The following is a 24,215-nucleotide window of genomic DNA, read 5'->3' as shown; positions in this document are numbered from 1 at the left end:
TTGTAATTAGGTCGCAATATGCGATCAGAATATTTTTTGTTACCAATCCAAACAGCTGTTGTCTTTGATTTGTTCATTTTTAATCCAGATAACATTTGAAACAATTGAGGCTTTCTTGTAGTGATGTTTCACTACCATCTAAAGTAAGAAAAGTATCATCTGCATACTGACTTAATAGTGTTTGTTTTTCATTGATGAAGATACCATGAATATTGGGGTTGGACTTCAGTTTCAAAGATAATAACTCTAAACCAATTACAAACAAATGAGGGGAGAGCGGTTCCCCTTGTCGGCAACTTCTCTCAAGCATGAACAAATTTGATAAATGGCCATTGTTGATTACACAACTTTTAGCTCTTTTGTAGAGAGTCTTGAACCATCTGCACATCGAAAGACCAAAATTAAAACATTTTAATGCTTTTTGTAAAAAGACCCAGTCAACAGAGTCGAATGCCTTTTCAAAATCAACCAATAAAAGTAATGCACTCATGTTGTGGTATTCAAGACAATGATTCAAATTGTACAATAATCTAGTATTCTCCCACTAGTAGCAATATTTAAGTCTGAAACGGTCATTTTGGTCTGATCAAGTCTTAATCGACTGGATTTACTGCTAGAGAAAAACGTCAAGACTTTTTCAGAACTTCAGTCATGTCAAGATAAACAACTGAAGACAGATTGTTTTTGCGTCCGTTTAAGATCTGTTAAGACCATGTTCAGATCAAATCAGACCAAAGGTAAAAATACTGTTTAGATTTTGTAAGATCGTGTTCAGTCGTGTTAAGATTTTACGTTTTTCTCTAGCGGTAAATCCAGTCGATTAAGACTTTTGGTCTGATTTGATCTGAACATGGTCTTAACAGATCTTGAATGGACACAAGAACAATCTGTCTTCAGTTGTTTATCTTGACATGACTGAAAGTCTGAAAAAGATATTGCTACTAGTGTTCCTAATGAACCGCCCCTTTATAAATCCCTTTTGAGTGTCACTAATAATATATGGCAATACAGACTTGACTCTGTTTGCTATTGCTGCAGAATCTATTTTAATGTCTGTATTTAATAGGCTGACAGGTCGCCAATTACTTATATATCGCCTATCTTTTCCTTCTTTTGGTATACAAGTTATGACACTCTGATACTGAAAATTCGAAAAATGATTAGACTCATATCCAAAGAATAATGATCGATAAACAAATGGTCCAAGATTTCTCAAAAAGAATTTGAAAAAATCGACCGTTAATCTATCGTTTCCTGGGGATTTTCCATCCTTCATCTTATTTAATGCTGTAGCACATTCCGCATACGCCAAGTTACCCCCACACAGGTCATGTTGTTTCTGTGTAAAAAGTTAAATCACAAAAATACTGAACTCCGAGGAAAATTCAAAACGGAAAGTCCCTAATCAAATGGCAAAATCAAAAGCACAAACACATCAAACGAATGGACAACAACTGTCATATTCCTGACTTGGTACAGGCATTTTCTTATGTAGAAAATGGTGGATTGAACCTGGTTTTATTGTGACAACATTGTGAGAAAAAAACTTTCACTTCAACAATCAATTTTTCTCTCTGATTACAATTTTTCATAAAAATTATGTTGTTCTAAGAGAATCTTGGATTGGTCTGAAATATGATTACCTTGATCACCAATCATGTCAACCATTGTCTTCTTTATAAAATTTCTCTTCTCTAATTTACATAAATATTGAGAGCATTGTTCACCATTTCCATGTCGGTTTACCCGGGACCGGAAAAGTAAACCCTCTATCCTCTGCTCTCGCATAGATTTTAACTCCACTTTTTTATCATTTAAAGTGGTCTGTACAGCTTCAGTAGGGGCTGTATTCATAATAATATCTAAATTTTGTATATCCTCTTCAAGTTTCAGAGTAGTATTTTTCTCTTCTTTTGATTTAGATATACTGTGTGTAAATGAAAAGGATCAGAATTTCATCTTCAGTACTTCAAGAAAAAATTGATTGTTACAAGTAAATTATACATGCAATGGGTCATCTATATTGTCTGAAAGATAAAACTCAGAAACAGTATCCTTAATACACATCTTTACCTTTTCAACATATGCAGTATCTCTCAACAACTGTGAATTAAACTTCCAATATCCCTTACCCCTTTTGTCAAGGCTGGCAGAAAATGTGAAAACAATGGCTGAGTGATCGGTTTATTTGTGATATGAGTCACGTACTTGTATCTAAATTTAAAACAGATACAGTTTGATTGATTAATTCTAACTATTTGTTATACAAATAAGTCTAAATTTTTGTTTCAAATCCTTGCAATTAAAAAAAATTAACGTCAATGGGTTATAGTTTTATTAAACACATTTCTATGACGTTATTTGATAAACTGTCTACACGAAAACGTTTAAAAGTAGGAAGAATAATTTTGGTTGATATATATTTATAAAAGTGTTATCCTAATGTAGAATTTAACGAATAACACAATAGGTGTAGTGTTCGGTAAGGGTAGTGCTTTTTTCGAGTATATTGATAGGGTTTTAATCGATTGTGATCAGTTTTTGTGATGTGAATATGATTCAAAATGTAAACAAACAGTGAATCTATTAAAGAAAATGATTATGTGTTTCATAGATTATATTGTTTTGCTAAATCAAAGATATTTCTATAAATTTTTTAGATTAAATACTACTACAAGTGTAATCAAACTTCAACTATGAATTTTAGTAAAAGTTTGATAAAACTATTTAACAGTTCATGGGGAAAATTATATTGTCAAATTACAAAAGGTTCAATGACAAAAGTCAAAGACAATAATTTTTAATAATAATTCAAAAAATCAACCGTTTAAACGGTAGGTATAATATCTAGAAGGGATCCTGTTTTTCTTTCGCGTGATCTGATCGGGGTTTTTGTCCGGTGTGACCAGGTTTTTTTTTTGTATGAATATGATGCAAAATGTAAAAAAAAACAGACATCTTTTTTTAATAAGAGATGAAAACGAACTTTAAAATCAAGATAACAGATAGTTTCGTATAATAATGTGATAACAAGTTATTATTATCAAAAGATTTTATGAAGTTAAACAAGTTGAATATACCCTTATAATGCTTTTATTAGTGAATGTGCAATTAAGCCGATTCGAATGTACAAGTTAAAGAAAAGGCGTTCAAAGAATCTATATATCCTGAAATTTACAGACACTTTACAGAAGTACTTTTATTTGGATGATTAATTTAATTTTCAGATTAAGTAAATGTTTATATGACATCAGACAAGGGATCTTCTTGGCACTTCATGACTTATGAACTTCATTTTGAAATGTGCATGGCACTGCATGGCTACTTGCATTGACATTTTCCGGCATGGTAAGCTCTACACGGTACTACATGGATTGTCGTTTTGGAGAGCTCTACAATGCCCTATACATAGCTACATGAATTGACGTTTGTCTATCATTGTGAGCTCTAAAGGCACTGCACGGCTACTGGAATTGACGTGTTTTCTGTCATGGTAAGCTCTTTTTTGCATTACACAGAGCTACTCACATTGACGTTTGTCTGTCATGGTAAGCCCTATATGGTACTGCTTAGCTTCTCGTGTTGACGTGTCTTATTGATGATCAGTTTTAAATGTCGCTCTACATGGCTGCTCGCATTGACATTATTTTGTCCGTTATGATAAGCTCTATATGGGACATGAAATAGCTGCTCCGATTACCGGCTGTCCGTCATGACGAGCTCTACATATCACTATACATGGCTGCTCGCATTGACATTTGTCCGTAATGATGAGCTCTACATGGAATTGGCATTGCTCCTTGCTCATGTCTGTCCCAATGAGGTCTACATGGCACTGCATGGCTATTGGTATTGGCGGTTGTCTGTCCTGGTCAGCAAAACCTGACATTACACGGGCTACTGGCATTGATGTTTGTCCGTCATGGTGAGCTTTACATTGTACTATTCATTGCTACTCGCTGGCACTATACATTGTTACACCAATATACGTGTTTGTCCTTTAGGATGAGCTCTACATGGCAATACATGACTACTCCCATTGCCGTCTGTTTGTCATGATGAGCTCTTGTTGGCGCTTCATGGTGACTTTCATTGACTTTTATAGCACAACAGGGCTACTCGCATTGAAGGTTTACTCAATTGATATACTTTTAATCTAGTTTATAGGGATTAAGTCACGGAAAATGTAACATATTCGGTAAATATTGAGAAAAACTAGCTCATTTCACAACAGACAACCATACAGTTTTACGTGGATGTTTCACTACTGACATTTAGACGAGTTAATGTTCTGAAAAAACAAAAACTCTGAATATTAGTTATTCGTTTATGATTTGTTTTTTTTTCTTCCGTATCGCTTTTTTTGTTTTCCTCCTTGTAGGGGGAGGTGTCTCTTCATACGATCGTCATAGGAACAACTAGGGATTGACTGTCACATTATACCTTTTCAGAGGGGGGGGGGGGGTGGTGTCTCTTCATAATATCGTCATGGGAATAGTTGGTGATTCACTGTCAAATGACAGTCCTGATTTGTAAGGGGTGGGTTGTGTCCCTCCACACAATTGTCTGTGGAACATTTAGTGATTGACTGTCATATTACACTCCTGACTTGTAGAAGGACGGTAATGGTTCTCCATACAATCGTCTGGGGAACAATTGGGGATTGACTGTCACATTACACATCTGACTTGCAGGGGGAGGTAGGTGTATTATCATACGATCATCATGGGAACAATTGCTGATTGACTGTCACATTAAACTCCTGACTTGTATATGGAGGGCGGTATATCTCCATAAGATCGTCAGGGGAACAATTGGGAATTGACTGTGACATTACACTCCTGACTTGTAGAGGGAGGGCGGTGTCTCTCCAAACGATCGTCAGGAGAAAATTGGGAATTGACTGTGACAATACACTCCTGACTTGATGAGTGAGGGGGATGTCTCTCCATATGATCGGCAGGGCAACAATTGGGGATTGACTGTGACATTACACTCCTGACTTGGAAGGTGAGGGTGGTGTCTCTTCATACGATTAGTATGGGAACAGTTGGTTATTGGTATTCTGGTGATTGACTGTCACATTACACTCCTTACTTGTTGAGTGAGGGTGGTACCTCTCTTATGCCGGAATGTTTTATAACTGTCTATACGGTTTGGGTTTTGGTCATTGTTGAAGACCTATAGTTTAACTATCCATACACCAGTAGCAGATCCAGGATTCGAGGAAATGGAGGCAGAGGGTAATTGCCCAAAATGGAAGAATCATTGCTGAGCGGATAAAAGTGAAATTTATTTGGACCATATTATGCGAAGCAAATAATATTTTTTCCCAATCAAAGACCACCCCCTCTCCCCCAAAGTCCGTTACTGAATTTTATTCAGAAAATAATTAAAAATTGATTGAATAGTATGTAGTCTTTTTTAAATGACCTTGACCTACAGTTGCGAACATGTATGTCATTTAGTTTGTAGTGGTAAATTGTCTCCTTGGCAATCATACATCCCCCTTTGTTGATTTGACAAGGATGAAGTGCATCTTGGAATACACTTCGACCTTCATCACTTGGTTCACTGTGGGGGTTGACTAACTTTCACACAGTAAAGATGATAGGTCACGTGGTGTGTGGTCGAGATTGGACCTAGCTGTGGTGGCTTTTGTCAAATATATCACAACAAACACATGCTCAAATATATATGTTAATTATTTCAACATCCAAATATATACATATGTACAATCCATGACAACAACTGTAGTTCATTACAATATATACATTCTGTTAGTTTGCAGTCCCTTAACCTATATCTAAATCATCATCTTAATAATGCATATGCAGTGTATTTTTTATAATAAAACTTCTTCTTTATATTACTTTGCATGACAATCATGCAATAAATGACTGATCAATATAAATCATCTTCACAACTATGCCTCAGCTTCAAATATTTTTTATATTTATAAAACTTCTCTTTTATAATGTGTCGGCAGTCAATCATAAAATAAATGACTACCCAATAAGATTTAATCCTTCATAAAAAAATGTTTTATTTAATACCACTATAAACAACATACAATCTTTTTGGTTACCAAACATCATTATAATTTCAAACCTTACATTATACAATTCATACATTTTTATTTAATCTACAAAAGTAGTAACAACTTGAACTACACACGTGAAATTCCCCTCTTACGATCTTAACCTTGAAAATCACTTGAATTCCACGAATATTGAGATGACATGAATCTCAAATGAAAATGTTCACGTAAATACCCCAAAAAGGGTATTTTCCATGAATTTGAAAAAAAATTAAACTTTTGATATTTTCTTTAATATTTTCATGTTAAATTCGTGCAAGTTTCACAAATTAGCTCGTTCGAGTTGAAATTGACATGAGAGAAATTTCCTGGTGTTAAAGGTGCTAATTAGGATGATATATATATTACTTAATTTCAAAATTATTGTTTAAGACCAAATGTGGATGATAACATGTACAGGTACATGCGAATATCTTAATACTTAATCTTAGACATTAAGGATGTACTTAGGTGAGGTTTAGGAATTTGTGTAAGATTTTCGGACTCCTTGGTTTTTTTCCTTCAATACAGGGTAAAATATTTTGCCCCATAACACCTATTGTTCTATTTATATAAGACTTCAATAGTTCATAAAAGGTCATGTACCAAAATTTAAGCAGATTCTAGATTTCTTATCTTTCGATTTGAGACCCAAATAATACCAATGCAAATATAAGGTAAAAGTCCGAGTCGGCCTTTTCCCGCCATTTCAAAATATTCAAATACCTCGAAAAGGAGCTCCATAACCTATCAATATTTTAGCTTATTTTGTTCCTTAACGAATGCTCTTCCGACTTATAGTATCAATTTTAAATTCTAGATTTTTTTTAATTTAACCTTTAGTACATCCTTAAAAAAATACCACTGAAATCTAAATAATAAATTTGTTTAAATTTCTTGGACTTTTACAATAAAAATAAATATATCTAAGGGAGATAATTATAAAAATATTGCCTGTTAAATGTATGTCACTTTTCACCGGTGATATACTCTTCTTTATTCCTACAATTATTGCCAATCAAACGTATGTCACTTTTCACTTGTGTTATACTCTCCAATCTAAATAATCAATAAATAACATACAAATTAGCAATAATTATCATGTCACAAACAAATAGTCAATAAAAAAAGGTACACGCATGAGTATTAATAAAAACTATAATCAATTAAGTTAACAGTATATTGATTTAAATTCACTGTCCACATACAAATGTATTCATACATGAAAACACTTTGTCTGTATTTGTTTGAACACAGACCTTTCGTATTTTTCTCTTTATCAAGTTCCGTTATTTATATACTATCAATTCATAACCTTTTATAAAGCTTGTTATTTTGAAACAGAGGGGCGAACATCATTTATACACATGCATAGTATTTTTTTTTTGGTGATACACACATGATACAGTATTTTCTAAGTCGTAACAAAAACATAAAAGTAACATAAGTTCCATTGAACTTTTAACATATCCTTATAATTAATTCTTTTAAATATTTCTCTATTCTGTAAATCTAAGACATAAAACATATAAAAATTGATTTTATAAAAATTAAGTTTTACTCATGGAACTAGTACTTTCTTTGTGACAGCGAAATCTGTAAACATAATTAATATGAATATTACATACAAAATATAGAGTTGAAAACAGGAATCAACGTTGATAGCAACAAAAAAAAAAGAGTTGTAAAATGTCAATATGAAAAAAGGGTTCTACCATGTGCACAGGCACCATTTAGAAAATAATCCAAAAACACAAGTAATGTTAGCAAATTTTGTAAACTCAATTAACATGAGTAGTATGTACAAAATATAGAGTTCAAAAAACAGGAATAAACATTGACAGCAAAAAAAAAAAGAAAAATAAGCGTAAAATGACAATATGAAAAATGAGTCCTACCACACGCCTAACCAAAGTATATGATAGCAAGATATGTAAACTTAATTATTATGAGTAGTATGTACCAAATGTAAAGTAGAAAAAAAAAAAGGAATCAATATTAGAGCTGCTTCGGATAGAAATTGACATTATGCAAGTGATTAAATACATATACATTAATAATACTTTGATTGATAATGGAACATTCAAATACGAAATGAAAAAAGAATTATGGTCTGTTTTATAGGGCTCTTATAACAACTCAATTTTCAAACAGTTACCGAAATAGGATAAGAAGATGTATTGATATACATTTGCATAAGGTCGATTTCTATTCACCGCAGCTCATTAATAGGAATAACAATATGAAAAAATAGTCCTACCATTATGCTCCATTTAGACTTTTATTCAACAACACAACAAATGAAAGAACATAACAAAAACATAAATAGAAGATCAGATCTATATACAGTGTGATCACGTCTGAATACATTTAGTTAAAATAAGAAAGATTCCACATGTTATTAAAAAAAGACAAAAGAGAGGCGATAGGTACCAAAGGCATCAAAATTAAGTCAAAATAAACTTACAACGCCATGGCAAAAACGTAAACAACAAAAACAATAAAAATACACACTAATAAAAAAAGAACAGTATAAAAAACTGAGGACCGAGGAACACGTACCCCACGAAAAACTTACCAAACTATACTGGTAAGGTAATAAGAAATGTAACTTTAAGAACAATAAGTAATTTAAAACATTTCAGTAATGATATAATTACAATGAGTAAGTCTGGTACAATTAAATATGTCTCTCCTGTTCAGGGTTATAAAATCAGGACGAAAGGAATGGGACTTTACAAAACAATGAAGAAATGAAACAACTTTATAATGATATAATTACCCTGTTTACTGAGTACGGTACAGTCATATTCAATGTCATCAACAGAATTGTTTAACTACAAATGAGAATTAGATTTTGTCTTTTCTATTCTTGATGATACAATCATGACCAAAGAAATGTGACTTAAGAAAACAATAACAAAAGTACAAACAACTAAGTAGTGATAGAATAACAATGTTAACTGAGTGTGGTACATATGAAATAAGAAGATGTGGTTTGCTTGCCAATGAGACCACTCTCCACATGAGACCAATTGACATAGAAGTTTACAACTATAGGTCACCGTACAACCTTCAACAATGAGCAAAACCCATACCGCATAGTAATCTATGTAAGGCCCGAAAATGACAAAATAATGTAAAACAAACAATTCAAACGAGAAAAATAACGGCCTGATTTACGAATAAAACAATAAATGAAAAAACGGTATGATATACGGCAACAAACGCCAACAACTGATTTGCAGTTGTATTCATTGGCATCAACATAATGGTTTAATTGCACATCAAAATTAAATATGTCCTTGCTGGTCCTTTTGATAGAATCAAGACGAAAGAAATGATTCAAGAAAACAATTAAGAAACTAAAAAGAAATAAGTAATGATAGAATTACAATGTTTATTGAGTGAGGTTATCGTTTATATTCTTTGGCATCAACAGAATGGTTTTGCTACATATAAAGATAAAATATGTCTCTACTGTTCCTGGTGATAAAATATAGAAATATTTATGTAGAGTGAAACAGTAGATACAAACACAGACAGAAGTAATGGAATGAATAGCAGTACATATCAAACACAGACAGAGGTAATTGGATGAATAGCAGTAGATATAAAACACAAACAGAGGTAAAGGAATGAATAGCAATAGACAGGCAAAGGTAATGGGATAACAATCAGTAGATATCAAACACAAGCAGAGGAAACGGGACATCAATCAGCAGATATCAAATACAGACACAGGTAATGGGATATCAATAAGCAGATATCTAAAACAGACAGAGGTAATGGGATAACAATCACTACATATCAAATACAGACAGAGGTAATGGGATGAATAGCAGTAGATAACAAACACAGGCAAAGGTAATGGGATAACAATCAGTAGATATCAAACACAAGCAGAGGAAACGGGACATCAATCAGCAGATATCAAATACAGACACAGGTAATGGGATATCATTAAGCATATATCAAATACAGACAGAGGTAATGGGATGAATACCAATAGATATCAAACAAAACAGCAAACAACAAAATAATTAAAAAAGACCATCATCACATAGATGAACATTGGGATTCTTCTCTCTCAGTAACATTACTATATCAGTATGTCCTTGCTGACTTGCTATGTCCAGAGGACTATAGTCATTATTGTCACACTGATCAACGTTAGGATTCCTCTCTAACAACAACTTTACTATATCAGTGTGTCCATTCTGACTTGCCTTGTACAGAGGACTACAACCATTTCTATTGCTACATAGATCAATATTAGGATTCCTCTCTAACAACAACTTTACTATACCAGTATGTCCTTTCTGACTTGCCATGTACAGAGGACTACAGCCATTGTTATCACATAGATTAATATTAGGATTCCTCTCTAACAACAACTTTAATATTTCAGTTTGTCGTTCCTGACTTGCCATGTTCAGTGGACTTTTTCCATTATTATCACAAATATTAACATTAGGATTCCTCTCTAGCAATAACTTTACTATATCAGTATGTCCATGCTGCGTTGCCTTGAAAAGTGGACTACATCCATTTTTAGCACATAGATTAATATTAGGACTCCTCTGTAACAACAACTTTACTATTTGAGTGTGTCCATTCAGACTTGCCATGTGCAGAGGACTACAGCCATATAGATTATCACATAGATCAATATTAGGATTCTTCTCTAACAACAACTTTACTATTTCAATATGTCCGTTTTGACTTGCCTGTCTCAGTGGACTATAACCATCATTGGTACATAGATCAACATTAGGATTCTTTTCTAACAACAACTTTACTATATCAGTATGTCCTCCCTTACTAGCCCTGTACAGAGGACTACCGCCATTATTGTCACATTGATCAATATTAAGTTTCCTCACTAACAACAACCTTACTATATCAAAATGTCCTTCCTGACTCGCGAAAATGAGTCCAGTGAACCCATCAACTCTACTTTGACCCACATCCACATTATTATGTAACATCCACTGTACCATATCAGTATAACCATTATAACAAGCCCCTATCAGCGGTGTACTACCTGATGCATGGTGCTCTTTTGGTAACACTCTATCCTGACTATTGGCTAATGTTACTTGCTGTGATTTGTCCAGTTGTTTTAAGTGCTGTAATAACTGTTGTCTAAATGATGAAACTGTCATATTGTTGTTTCCAAATATAACTCTCACTTTTCCTACTGACCAGTCCTTTATAAACCTTTTAAAATATATTTCTAAATCATTCTCAGGTATTTTAATAATGAAGTCTACGCTAATGTTCTTGTCATCTGTCGATTTCTTCCATATCAAACGTTCATGAACTAAATTACTTTCACCATGGTCTATTAAACATTTAATCATTTTCTGACCAAAGTAATTAGCAAGGAAATCAAACAATTTATTATGTATAGTTCTATAAATACCATTCTGTTTATATACAAACGTACCTTCTAGAGTGTGAAGAGCCTCTTTAAGTTTTGCCTTGGAAGTACCTCTGTTCAATTCACAAGCCTTACATGTATCTTCTATAAGATGTCGTTGCTCATGTGTAACTGTACCCTTGAACCATTTCTCTTTCAGTTGATTATTAAAGAGAACTAATAAAGCGAGACTGCATAGCTTGTCGTTCCCTTCCACACCAGGCCTACTCAAACTTTGTAGTTCATTTTGATAGACAAAAAATGGATTTTCGAAAAATTCGTTAACTCCTCCATGTATTTCCCTGTCATATAAGGAGCATAAAAGTGGAAAGAATTCACTATTTTGTGATAACCTATCAAGATCGTTCAAATTTGGACCAATATAGGTATTTGCCATACTATTTTTTTCTACAGATGTAAGGGATAATTTATCTGACATTAAATTACATTCACATGATTTAAAAGGTCTTAATATATTAAACTTGTCATCGTTATAGACTTGTAACCTACATGATACAATAATCTTACAACATTTGTCTTTAATTATTGTGTTAATCAAAGGTAACAGTTGTTTCCAGTTATCAATCTGTTGGTGGTTTGCAGTAAAATTTCCACAAATATCATCAACAAGGAAGACTGTCTGTTTTCCAGGTTGATAATAATCTTCGATATAATTTGGGTTTATCACTGGTATTATTTTGTAGCCTTTCTTCTGTAAAACTAGTGCTGTGTGTCTTGCAGTAAAAGATTTCCCTACTCCTGACGGGGCAGTTAAAGTCAAACAACTGTTATCCTTTAAACATTCCATGACATAATCACTGGCTCTTGTAGCAACAAACATCTCATCCTTTTTTTCCCAGTCGTTAATTTCTTTTTTCATTTGGTCTGAAAAATAAACAAGGTGTATATAATTTGAAATAAAAAAAAAGTATTAATTGGCTTTTATTGCCACTTTCAGCCCTGTTGATTATTTCGAGGCTGTAAGTTTTAAATGGTGGATTAAGACGTATTGCCCAGAACCACGACCAACTTTATGAAAACGTTCATAGTCAATTTTGATTGGAGTGGAGCAAACCAGCCATATTGGGTGTTCACATGATAGTGATACAGTAGTTGGACTACTTAGACCACTCGGGCCAAAAAGAAATTTGTCTTTGCATATGAATTACATATTATTATTTAAAACATGCATAAAATACAGAATTAATTCTATGGTATACTAAGTTGTTTCATATTTTGAAATCTTTGGACCTTTCATAGCTTACTATACAGTATCCGTTCTACTCATCGTTGAATGCTAGATAACGACCTGTACTGTTTTATGCGCTTGTCTATTAGTGAATATTTGTCTAATTTGCCATCACATCTTCTGCCAGTTGTGATAGAAATAAAATTGAAACTTATCGAAAATATAGCAAGCCACTAAAATATTGTATTGGTTAACCATGGATAAGCACGAAAAAAATATAATTTATAGTAAAATCATTAAAAAAACATTAAAATACATGGTTTTGGAGTTTCTTAAATCAATTATTTAACCTTGAATTGAATGTTCAAGTTCAAGGCCAGTTGTCAAAGCCCGTGGTATACGACTCATTGTCATTAAGTAAAAGGTCAAGATCACAAAAATTTCATAGCAATTCAACACCGTCATATAGTTATGTTAAAAAAAAATAGCCTAAAGGATGGTGTATTATGGGCCTGCTGAGATCTGATTGCATGAAAAGTTTTTTTCTGTTATATAAATTTCATATAAAAAATCTTCATATATTCTTTCTCTTTCTGCTCTTAAATTCATATATATTTAAGGCAACGTTTCATATACAATAGGAAAAAATCATAAATAAACATCATAAGTATGTTTCATTTCTGTATATGAATGCTATACAATATAAACTAAGTGCATCAATTTTTATTTCTGACAAAAATGTCTTTCTTTTAAAGTTTAATAAATAATGAAGTCCTTTAAACTTTAAAAAATAACTAAAATGTAATTTTAAAATAAAATCCAAAATAAAATTACTGTATAAAATGTTTTCTAAGTCTTTCCAATTCTTAAACATATTATCCCTTGTCAAATTATCTACTCTTATCAGTACTGATTTTATAACATGTATTTGAAAAATATGACCTAAAACGTGTTATCATTTGTAAATAACAAACATTTTACAACTAACTGCGAAACTAATAAAGCATACACTATTAATAGTAATAAAGTGAAACATTTTAAAGAATAATCAAAATGTTATTAAAAAAAATCAAATCTCTATCTCTAATGTTACATAGGTAAATATAGGTTGCAGAAACAGGGGAACTTAGTTAGTGACGTCACCCTTATTTGAACGTTTGTAGGTTCGTGGCCGAGTGGTAAAGACCAATGGCTACAGTGCTGAAAGTCCCCAGTTCAATATTGACTCCTGATTCGGGGTGCTGGAAATGTCAATATATTAGTTGGGGAACAAAAAGGCAAAATATATCAAAGGAATATTCAAACTCATAACACTGCATAAGTCGAAAGCAAACTGACAATGCCATGCCAAAACAAAAAAACGACAGACGACGAAAAGACAAACTACAGTACACAAAACACAACATAGAAAACTAAATTCTAATGCAATTCGTTTGTAACGACAATTTTCATTGGACGTTGACAAATATTTTGAAGGGTAAGATTCCACATTCTACAAGTCCGTAACTAAGAAAGCCACCATTTCATGCATTTTGTATTCCGATTATTTTTTGGGGTATGTAATTTCTCACAACATAAACAAGAAAGTCACATTTTCAGCCTCAAAATCTTCTTTCTGTCAATATTGAAACCATTCTGAAGCGTACGAAAGGTTTAAATACGTCTAGTGTTTATATTTGACATCGTGAGTATACACATGACGTCACATTGTTTAGATGCTAAAGACGATGCAACAGTTTCGCGGAATTTTTCATTTATGTCATTTTAAGCCAAAATATTTATTTAATGGAATTTATTTTGATATGCTGCATTAGAATGGAGATAACTGTATTGTATTTTAAGCTTGGCCTTTGTAAAACTTGACTTTACTGTCGCAAATATCCGTTTACCTAGCTCCGCTACGCGTCGCTAGGTCAACTAAATTTGCGACGGTAAAATCTATGTTTTACGAAGGCCAAGCTTAAAATACAACACAATTATCTCCTAATTATGAGCGACACGCACCCCTACAAAAACCGAGGATGAACGCAGGTGGTAAGCAGGGTAGGCAGATCCTGCTACGGATGTTGCACCCGTCGCATTGCTCATATAGGTACAAACCCGGTGATATGTTTCCCAGACCGGAGTGTAAACTATACTTGGTACTTTCGGGGCCTCTGTTGGTCAAAATTGCCTCCAACTTTGACCTGCTGATCAATCTGCAAATATCTGTTCGGTTTGTCTATTCCCACCAAGGAGTCCGGTGTTTCTTCCCAAGTACTTCCACTTCCTCCACCGTAATAACAGACTTCCAAGTGTCCAAACACTCTCTCGGTGTTTGGTTGGATTTGTCCATCGTGTATAAGTTAGAGCATATGAGTTAGTGACACATCTCCATTAATCCTAATAGGAAGTTTAAACGGATTCCATTGTACCCTCGCTGCTTGAGGAGATGCTTCGATATGCTTCGAATAATGGAGGAATTTGCAATCATACATAAATGCATATTGCATCTGTGTTTAATGGTAATAAGCATTGCGTATAAGTGTAATAACATTTGGTGGAGGCAAACTGAAGTTATGTAGACAATAACAGTTTTGTGTCTTTAAATATCATCTGTATTTGTACGAGGCTAAGAAACAGGTGTAATGCTAGCTTCAACGAGCTGTTACTCCTGTTTCGAGCCGAGTACAAATACAGCTGATATCTAAAGACACTAAACAGTTATTGTCTTTATCCTGCAATTAGTTTTGTATATTGTCTTTGCTTTGAAAGACAGAAAAACTCACATTTATTGCATTTATTTTGGTTTAAAATCCTTTGAGGCCCGCGTAGTAATATTAAAATCACACATTCAGCTGAAGACGGGTTCCCAGAAAAGAATTTCGAATGGTCAACAATAATACACCGCTCAAAGTAAATAATTATTTTAACATAACAACTAATTTCAACAGTAAATATAAATAACAAAACATTGTCCGATTTAAAACAAAAGTGTATGATTTGTCCTACGGTTCAGGTTTTTGAACTGAACTTGACATTTACTGAACATGCTGAAATTGACATTGTTGCATGGTTGATTTTGTGTGTTACACATGTACACATTCAAGTTTTGAAATCGACGATTGGTGCCGTAGAAAATGGAGTTAATCCTGCTGTTCATGTTTTTTCTCTGTTAGCTGAAAATGGGTTTAATTCATATTGCTCTTAAGAAATCCTTGAAAACAAACAGAACGTAAATTAATCTATAGTTCGCATAAGGTCAAGCAATACGTTATTGGAATGCGACTGCAATACACATTCTGAGGTCACGCAGGTTCATACAACACTCGTCAACAGCAATACACAAACGTAGTCCGGCAGTGGGCGGAGCTTTAAAGCGATATCTAGATATAGGAAGATGTGGTATGAGTGCCAATGAGACAACTCTCCATCCAAGTTACAATTTATAAAAGTAAACCATTACAGGTCAAGGTACGGCCTTCAACACGGGGTATACAGATACAGCCTAGCGATATCTGTTGGGCTGTAAATGTATGATAAGACACCCAATTGCAAGATAAAGAATGGAAACCAATTTCTTGACGTAAGTTGCTATCAAGAGTAAAAATGCTAGAAAGTCTCGCCTGCTTAACTGATCGTGATTGTACATATGATGAAAGTCTATAAGATAAAGGTATCACATAAACATAAAATTATCAGGAATCTACGAAAATGAGGTCAAGGTCAAAGCAGTACTGTCAGACAGACATGAACACATAACAAATAATTTTTTTACACATATAGCTGATCATTGCTTATGGCAACTGAAACACATTGACAACAATGATTTCTAGGTCAGGTAAATTCTGTCTCACAGACATGTAGAACGTGCAAGGATTGGATATACCAAACATGATAATCCTATTGCTGTTAATAAGAGAAAAATTCACGTGAAATAAAACCATGAATTTTATTTGTTAAGAAAAAAAAAACTTTGGTCACATATAGCATATCATTTTGCTTTAAGAAGTTTAATTTTCATAAATATGTAGTAGTATAAATCACTGCTGTAAGAGTCTACTACCAGCCATTCTTACATGATTAATATATATAATTGTTGCTTAACGTCCTGTGGCAAATGTTTAATGAATATTCTCTACAAGTACATTCTAAAAGCACATGTAATCCGTTTTAACAGAGTTTGAACCCCATTTAACTATCCATTTAAAATTATTGATCATTATTAGTGTACTTTTTTGTCAAGTTATAAATGTCAGAATACATAACATATAAACTTTTAAATTTGTAGTATACCTCTAATATTCTTTGGTATCACTTCTTCTTGCTCAGTTTCCATTTTTATTACTCTCTCATAAAGATCTGAATGTTTTTTTCCTTCTGAAATTAGAACAGAAATTTGATCCTGTCCCAACATGAGACCAAATGAAGTAGAGGTAAGCAACTAAATGTCAACGTACAACCTTCAACAATGAGAAAAACCAGATACCACATGGTACACTTTAGATGGCCCTGACATGACAAACGTAAAACAAATCAAACGAGTAAAAAAAAAAGCGACCAACCCTTCAAACATCATTGGACAGTGATGTAACAGAAAAAACATAGGAACAAATTAAAAACCAATTATTCAGAGAACAAATTGAAGGTCTTTCTACATCAATGTTCAAAGTTATTGATAAGAAGCTACTCAAAGTTACTATTGGCGTCCAATGATAGGTTTGTGCATACTGATAAAAAAAAATGGTTTCTATATACTTTTGTCTAAATTAAAGGTAGATAATTTGTTATGCAAAAGCAAGCAAAAGTCAAAATTGAGAACATGACCTTGACCTTTGACTTAGATCTCATTTTCTAAGTAAGGACCAAAGGACCTCAAATAAAAAGACTCTAGGTTTATACGGCTTATGGTTTACGAGTTACAAAAACATAACGACAAATCTATTTGGTAAAGGTAGATTATTCATATAAGATTTCAACGGATCGCTTTCATCCAAATCATCCAAAATTTCCTGAGGATTTAATGAACAATTTAGAAAAAAAGAATTTTGTCGACATCTGTTTTTGTTACGAAGGAGATGCACACAAATGATATACAGTTAGTGGGGAGATAATTCTTACGCAGAAAATTGTTCTGCTAAAAGGGGTTAAATTTAAAAGCGCATAAACTGTACGATAATATATATAAAATATCTAAGCGACATATTGCGAAACAAAAATTTACTACTTAGACCACTCGGGCCAAAAAGAAATTTGTCTTTGCATATGAATTACATATTATTATTTAAAACGTGCATAAAATAGAAAATTAATTCTATGGTATACTAAGTTGTTTCATATTTTGAAATCTTTGGACCTTTCATAGCTTACTATACAGTATCCGTTCTATTCATCGTTGAAGGCTAGATAACGACCTGTACTGTTATATGCGCTTGTCTATTAGTGAATATTTCTCTAATTTGCCATCACATCTTCTGCCAGTTGTGATAGAAAAAAAATTGAAACTTATCGAAAATATAGCAAGCCACTAAAATATTGTATTGGTTAACCATGGATAAGCACGAAAAAAATATAATTTATAGTAAAATCATTAAAAAACATTAAAATACATGGTTTTGGAGTTTCTTAAATCAATTATTTTACCTTGAATTGAATGTTCAAGTTCAAGGCCAGTTGTCATAGCCCATGGTAAACGACTCATTGTCATTAAGTAAAAGGTCAAGATCACAAAAATTTCATAGCAATTCAACACCGTCATATAGTTGTGTTAAAAAAAAATAGCCTAAAGGATGGTGTATTATGGGCCTGCTGAGATCTGATTGCATGAAAAGTTTTCTTCTGTTATAAAAACTTCATATTAAAAATCTACATATAGTCTTTCTCTTTCTGCTTTTAAATTCATATATATTTAAGGCAACGTTTAATATACAATAGGAAAAAATCATAAATAAACATCATAAGTATGTTTCATTTCTGTATATGAATGCTATACAATATAAACTAAGTGCATCAATTTTTATTTCTGACAAAAATGTCTTTCTTTTAAAGTTTAATAAATAATGAAGTCCTTTAAACTTTAAACAGTTACTAAAATGTAATTTTAAAATCAAATCCAAAATAAAATTACTGTATAAAATGTTTTCTAAGTCTTTCCAATTCTTAAACATATTATCCCTTGTCAAATTATCTACTCTTATCAGTACTGATTTTATAACATGTATTTGAAAAATATGACCTAAAACGTGTTATCATTTGTAAATAACAAACATTTTACAACTAACTGCGAAACTAATAAAGCATACACTATTAATAGTAATAAAGTGAAACATTTTAAAGAATAATCAAAATGTTATTAAAAAAAATTAAATCTCTATCTCTAATGTTACATAGGTAAATATAGGTTGCAGAAACAGGGGAACTCAGATAGTGACGCCACCCTTATTTGAACGTGTGTAGGTTCGTGGCTGAGTGGTAAAGACCAATGGCTACAGTGCTGAAAGTCCCCAGTTCAAAATTGACTCCTGATTCGGGGTGCTGGAAATGTCAATATATTAGTTGGGGAACAAAAAGGCAAAATATATCAAAGGAATATTCAAACTCATAACACTGCACAAGTCGAAAGCAAACTGACAATGCCATGCCAAAACAAAACAATCGGTGTTTGGTTGGATTTGTCCATCGTGTATAAGTTAGAGCATATGAATTAGTGACACATCTCCATTAATCCTTATAGGAAGTTTAAACGGATTCCATTGTATCCTCGCTGCTTGAGGGGATGCTTCGATATGCTTCGAATAATGGAGGAATTTGCAATCATACATAAATGCATACTGCATCTGTGTTTAATGGTAATAAGCATTGCGTATAAGTGTAATAACATTTGGTGGAGGCAAACTGAAGTTATGTAGACAATAACAGTTGTGTGTCTTTAAATATCATCTGTATTTGTACGAGGCTAAGAAACAGGTGTAATGCTAGCTTCAACGAGCTGTTACTCCTGTTTCGAGCCGAGTACAAATACAGCTGATATCTAAAGACACTAAACAGTTATTGTCTTTATCCTGCAATTAGTTTTGTATATTGTCTTTGCTTTGAAAGACAGAAAAACTCACATTTATTGCATTTATTTTAGATTTAAAATCCTTTGGGGCCCGCGTAGTAATATTAAAATCACACATTCAGCTGAAGACGGGTTCCCAGAAAAGAATTTCGAATGGTCAACAATAATACACCGCTCAAAGTAAATAATTATTTTAACATAACAACTAATTTCAACAGTAAATATAAATAACAAAACATTGTCCGATTTAAAACAAAAGTGTATGATTTGTCCTACGGTTCAGGATTTTGAACTGAACTTGACACTTACTGAACATGCTGAAATTGACATTGTTGCATGGTTGATTAAAACATGCATAAAATACAGAATTAATTCTATGGTATACTAAGTTGTTTCATATTTTGAAATCTTTGGACCTTTCATAGCTTACTATACAGTATCCGTTCTACTCATCGTTGAAGGCTAGATAACGACCTGTACTGTTATATGCGCTTGTCTATTAGTGAATATTTGTCTACTTTGCCATCACATCTTCTGCCAGTTGTGATAGAAATAAAATTGAAACTTATCGAAAATATAGCAAGCCACTAAAATATTGTATTGGTTAACCATGGATAAGCACGAAAAAAATATAATTTATAGTAAAATCATTAAAAAAACATTAAAATACATGGTTTTGGAGTTTCTTAAATCAATTATTTAACCTTGAATTGAATGTTCAAGTTCAAGGCCAGTTGTCAAAGCCCATGGTATACGACTCATTGTCATTAAGTAAAAGGTCAAGATCACAAAAATGTCATAGCAATTCAACACCGTCATATAGTTATGTTAAAAAAAAATAGCCTAAAGGATGGTGTATTATGGGCCTGCTGAGATCTGATTGCATGAAAAGTTTTTTTCTGTTATATAAATTTCATATAAAAAATCTTCATATATTCTTTCTCTTTCTGCTCTTAAATTCATATATATTTAAGGCAACGTTTCATATACAATAGGAAAAAATCATAAATAAACATCATAAGTATGTTTCATTTCTGTATATGAATGCTATACAATATAAACTAAGTGCATCAATTTTTATTTCTGACAAAAATGTCTTTCTTTTAAAGTTTAATAAATAATGAAGTCCTTTAAACTTTAAAAAATAACTAAAATGTAATTTTAAAATAAAATCTAAAATAAAATTACTGTATAAAATGTTTTCTAAGTCTTTCCAATTCTTAAACATATTATCCCTTGTCAAATTATCTACTCTTATCAGTACTGATTTTATAACATGTATTTGAAAAATATGACCTAAAACGTGTTATCATTTGTAAATAACAAACATTTTACAACTAACTGCTAAACTAATAAAGCATACACTATTAATAGTAATAAAGTGAAACATTTTAAAGAATAATCAAAATGTTATTAAAAAAAATCAAATCTCTATCTCTAATGTTACATAAGTAAATATAGGTTGCAGAAACAGGGGAACTTAGTTAGTGACGTCACTCTTATTTGAACGTTTGTAGGTTCGTGGCCGAGTGGTAAAGACCAATGGCTACAGTGCTGAAAGTCCCCAGTTCAATATTGACTCCTGATTCGGAGTGCTGGAAATGTCAATATATTAGTTGGGGAACAAAAAGGCAAAATATATCAAAGGAATATTCAAACTCATAACACTGCACAAGTCGAAAGCAAACTGACAATGCCATGCCAAACAAAAAAACGACAGACGACGAAAAGACAAACTACAGTACACAAAACACAACATAGAAAACTAAATTCTAATGCAATTCGTTTGTAACGACAATTTTCATTGGACGTTGACAAATATTTTGAAGGGTAAGATTCCACATTCTACAAGTCCGTAACTAAGAAAGCCACCATTTCATGCATTTTGTATTCCGATTATTTTTTGGGGTATGTAATTTCTCACAACATAAACAAGAAAGTCACATTTTCAGCCTCAAAATCTTCTTTTTGTCAATATTGAAACCATTCTGAAGCGTACGAAAGGTTTAAATACGTCTAGTGTTTATATTTGACATCGTGAGTATACACATGACGTCACATTGTTTAGATGCTAAAGACGATACAACAGTTTCGCGGAATTTTTCATTTATGTCATTTTAAGCCAAAATATTTATTTAATGGAATTTATTTTGATATGCTGCATTAGAATGGAGATAACTGTATTGTATTTTAAGCTTGGCCTTCGTAAAACTTGACTTTACTGTCGCAAATATCCGTTTACCTAGCTCCGCTACGCGTCGCTAGGTCAACTAAATTTGCGACGGTAAAATCTATGTTTTACGAAGGCCAAGCTTAAAATACAACACAATTATCTCCTAATTATGAGCGACACGCACCCCTACAAAAACCGAGGATGATCGCAGGTGGTAAACAGGGTAGGCAGATCCTGCTACGGATGTTGCACCCGTCGCATTGCTCATATAGGTACAAACCCGGTGATATGTTTCCCAGACCGAAGTGTAAACTATACTTGGTACTTTCGGGGCCTCTGTTGGTCAAAATTGCCTCCAACTTTGACCTGCTGATCAATCTGCAAATATCTGTTCGGTTTGTCTATTCCCACCAAGGAGTCCGGTGGTTCTTCCCAAGTACTTCCACTTCCTCCACCGTAATAACAGACTTCCAAGTGTCCAAACACTCTCTCGGTGTTTGGTTGGATTTGTCCATCGTGTATAAGTTAGAGCATATGAGTTAGTGACACATCTCCATTAATCCTAATAGGAAGTTTAAACGGATTTCATTGTACCCTCGCTGCTTGAGGAGATGCTTCGATATGCTTCGAATAATGGAGGAATTTGCAATCATACATAAATGCATACTGCATCTGTGTTTAATGGTAATAAGCATTGCGTATAAGTGTAATAACATTTGGTGGAGGCAAACTGAAGTTATGTAGACAATAACAGTTTTGTGTCTTTAAATATCATCTGTATTTGTACGAGGCTAAGAAACAGGTGTAATGCTAGCTTCAACGAGCTGTTACTCCTGTTTCGAGCCGAGTACAAATACAGCTGATATCTAAAGACACTAAACAGTTATTGTCTTTATCCTGCAATTAGTTTTGTATATTGTCTTTGCTTTGAAAGACAGAAAAACTCACATTTATTGCATTTATTTTAGATTTAAAATCCTTTGGGGCCCGCGTAGTAATATTAAAATCACACATTCAGCTGAAGACGGGTTCCCAGAAAAGAATTTCGAATGGTCAACAATAATACACCGCTCAAAGTAAATAATTATTTTAACATAACAACTAATTTCAACAGTAAATATAAATAACAAAACATTGTCCGATTTAAAACAAAAGTGTATGATTTGTCCTACGGTTCAGGATATTGAACTGAACTTGACACTTACTGAACATGCTGAAATTGACATTGTTGCATGGTTGATTTTGTGTGTTACACATGTACACATTCAAGTTTTGAAATCGACGATTGGTGCCGTAGAAAATGGAGTTAATCCTGCTGTTCATGTTTTTTCTCTGTTAGCTGAAAATGGGTTTAATTCATATTGCTCTTAAGAAATGCTTGAAAACAAACAGAACGTAAATTAATCTATAGTTCGCATAAGGTCAAGCAATACGTTATTGGAATGCGACTGCAATACACATTCTGAGGTCACGCAGGTTCATACAACACTCGTTAACAGCAATACACAAACGTAGTCCGGCAGTGGGCGGAGCTTTAAAGCGATATCTAGATATAGGAAGATGTGGTATGAGTGCCAATGAGACAACTCTCCATCCAAGTTACAATTTATAAAAGTAAACCATTACAGGTCAAGGTACGGCCTTCAACACGGAGTATACAGATACAGCCTAGCGATATCTGTTCGGCTGTAAATGTATGATAAGACACCCAATTGCAAGATAAAGAATGGAAACCAATTTCTTGACGTAAGTTGCTATCAAGAGTAAAAATGCTAAAAAGTCTCGCCTGCTTAACTGATCGTGATTGTACATATGATGAAAGTCTATAAGATAAAGGTATCACATAAACATAAAATTATCAGGAATCTACGAAAATGAGGTCAAGGTCAAAGCAGTACTGTCAGACAGACATGAACACATAACAAATAATTTTTTTACACATATAGCTGATCATTGCTTATGGCAACTGAAACACATTGACAACAATGATTTCTAGGTCAGGTAAATTCTGTCTCACAGACATGTAGAACGTGCAAGGATTGGATATACCAAACATGATAATCCTATTGCTGTTAATAAGAGAAAAATTCACGTGAAATAAAACCATGAATTTTATTTGTTAAGAAAAAAAAACTTTGGTCACATATAGCATATCATTTTGCTTTAAGAAGTTTAATTTTCATAAATATGTAGTAGTATAAATCACTGCTGTAAGAGTCTACTACCAGCCATTCTTACATGATTAATATATATAATTGTTGCTTAACGTCCTGTGGCAAATGTTTAATGAATATTCTCTACAAGTACATT

General features: G+C 33.0%; 1 protein-coding gene across 1 annotated transcript in view; it reads right to left on the bottom strand.

The window, feature by feature from the left end:
* LOC127721326 (ankyrin-1-like) overlaps window positions 1–24,215 on the bottom strand; it is a 222,806-nt gene that overhangs the window by 187,238 nt on the left and 11,353 nt on the right. Inside the window, exons 6-7 of the mRNA XM_052228063.1 lie at window positions 16,969–17,052; window positions 11,643–12,389 (exon numbers count right to left, since the gene is read on the bottom strand). Coding sequence (XP_052084023.1) covers window positions 11,643–12,389; window positions 16,969–17,052 — 831 coding nt within the window. The remainder of the gene's footprint in view (window positions 1–11,642; window positions 12,390–16,968; window positions 17,053–24,215) is intronic.

Source organism: Mytilus californianus, unplaced genomic scaffold (genome assembly GCF_021869535.1).
Source record: "Mytilus californianus isolate M0D057914Y unplaced genomic scaffold, xbMytCali1.0.p SCAF_12, whole genome shotgun sequence".
NCBI lineage: Eukaryota > Metazoa > Mollusca > Bivalvia > Mytilida > Mytilidae > Mytilus > Mytilus californianus.
This window is presented reverse-complemented; position numbering and strand designations above follow the sequence as displayed.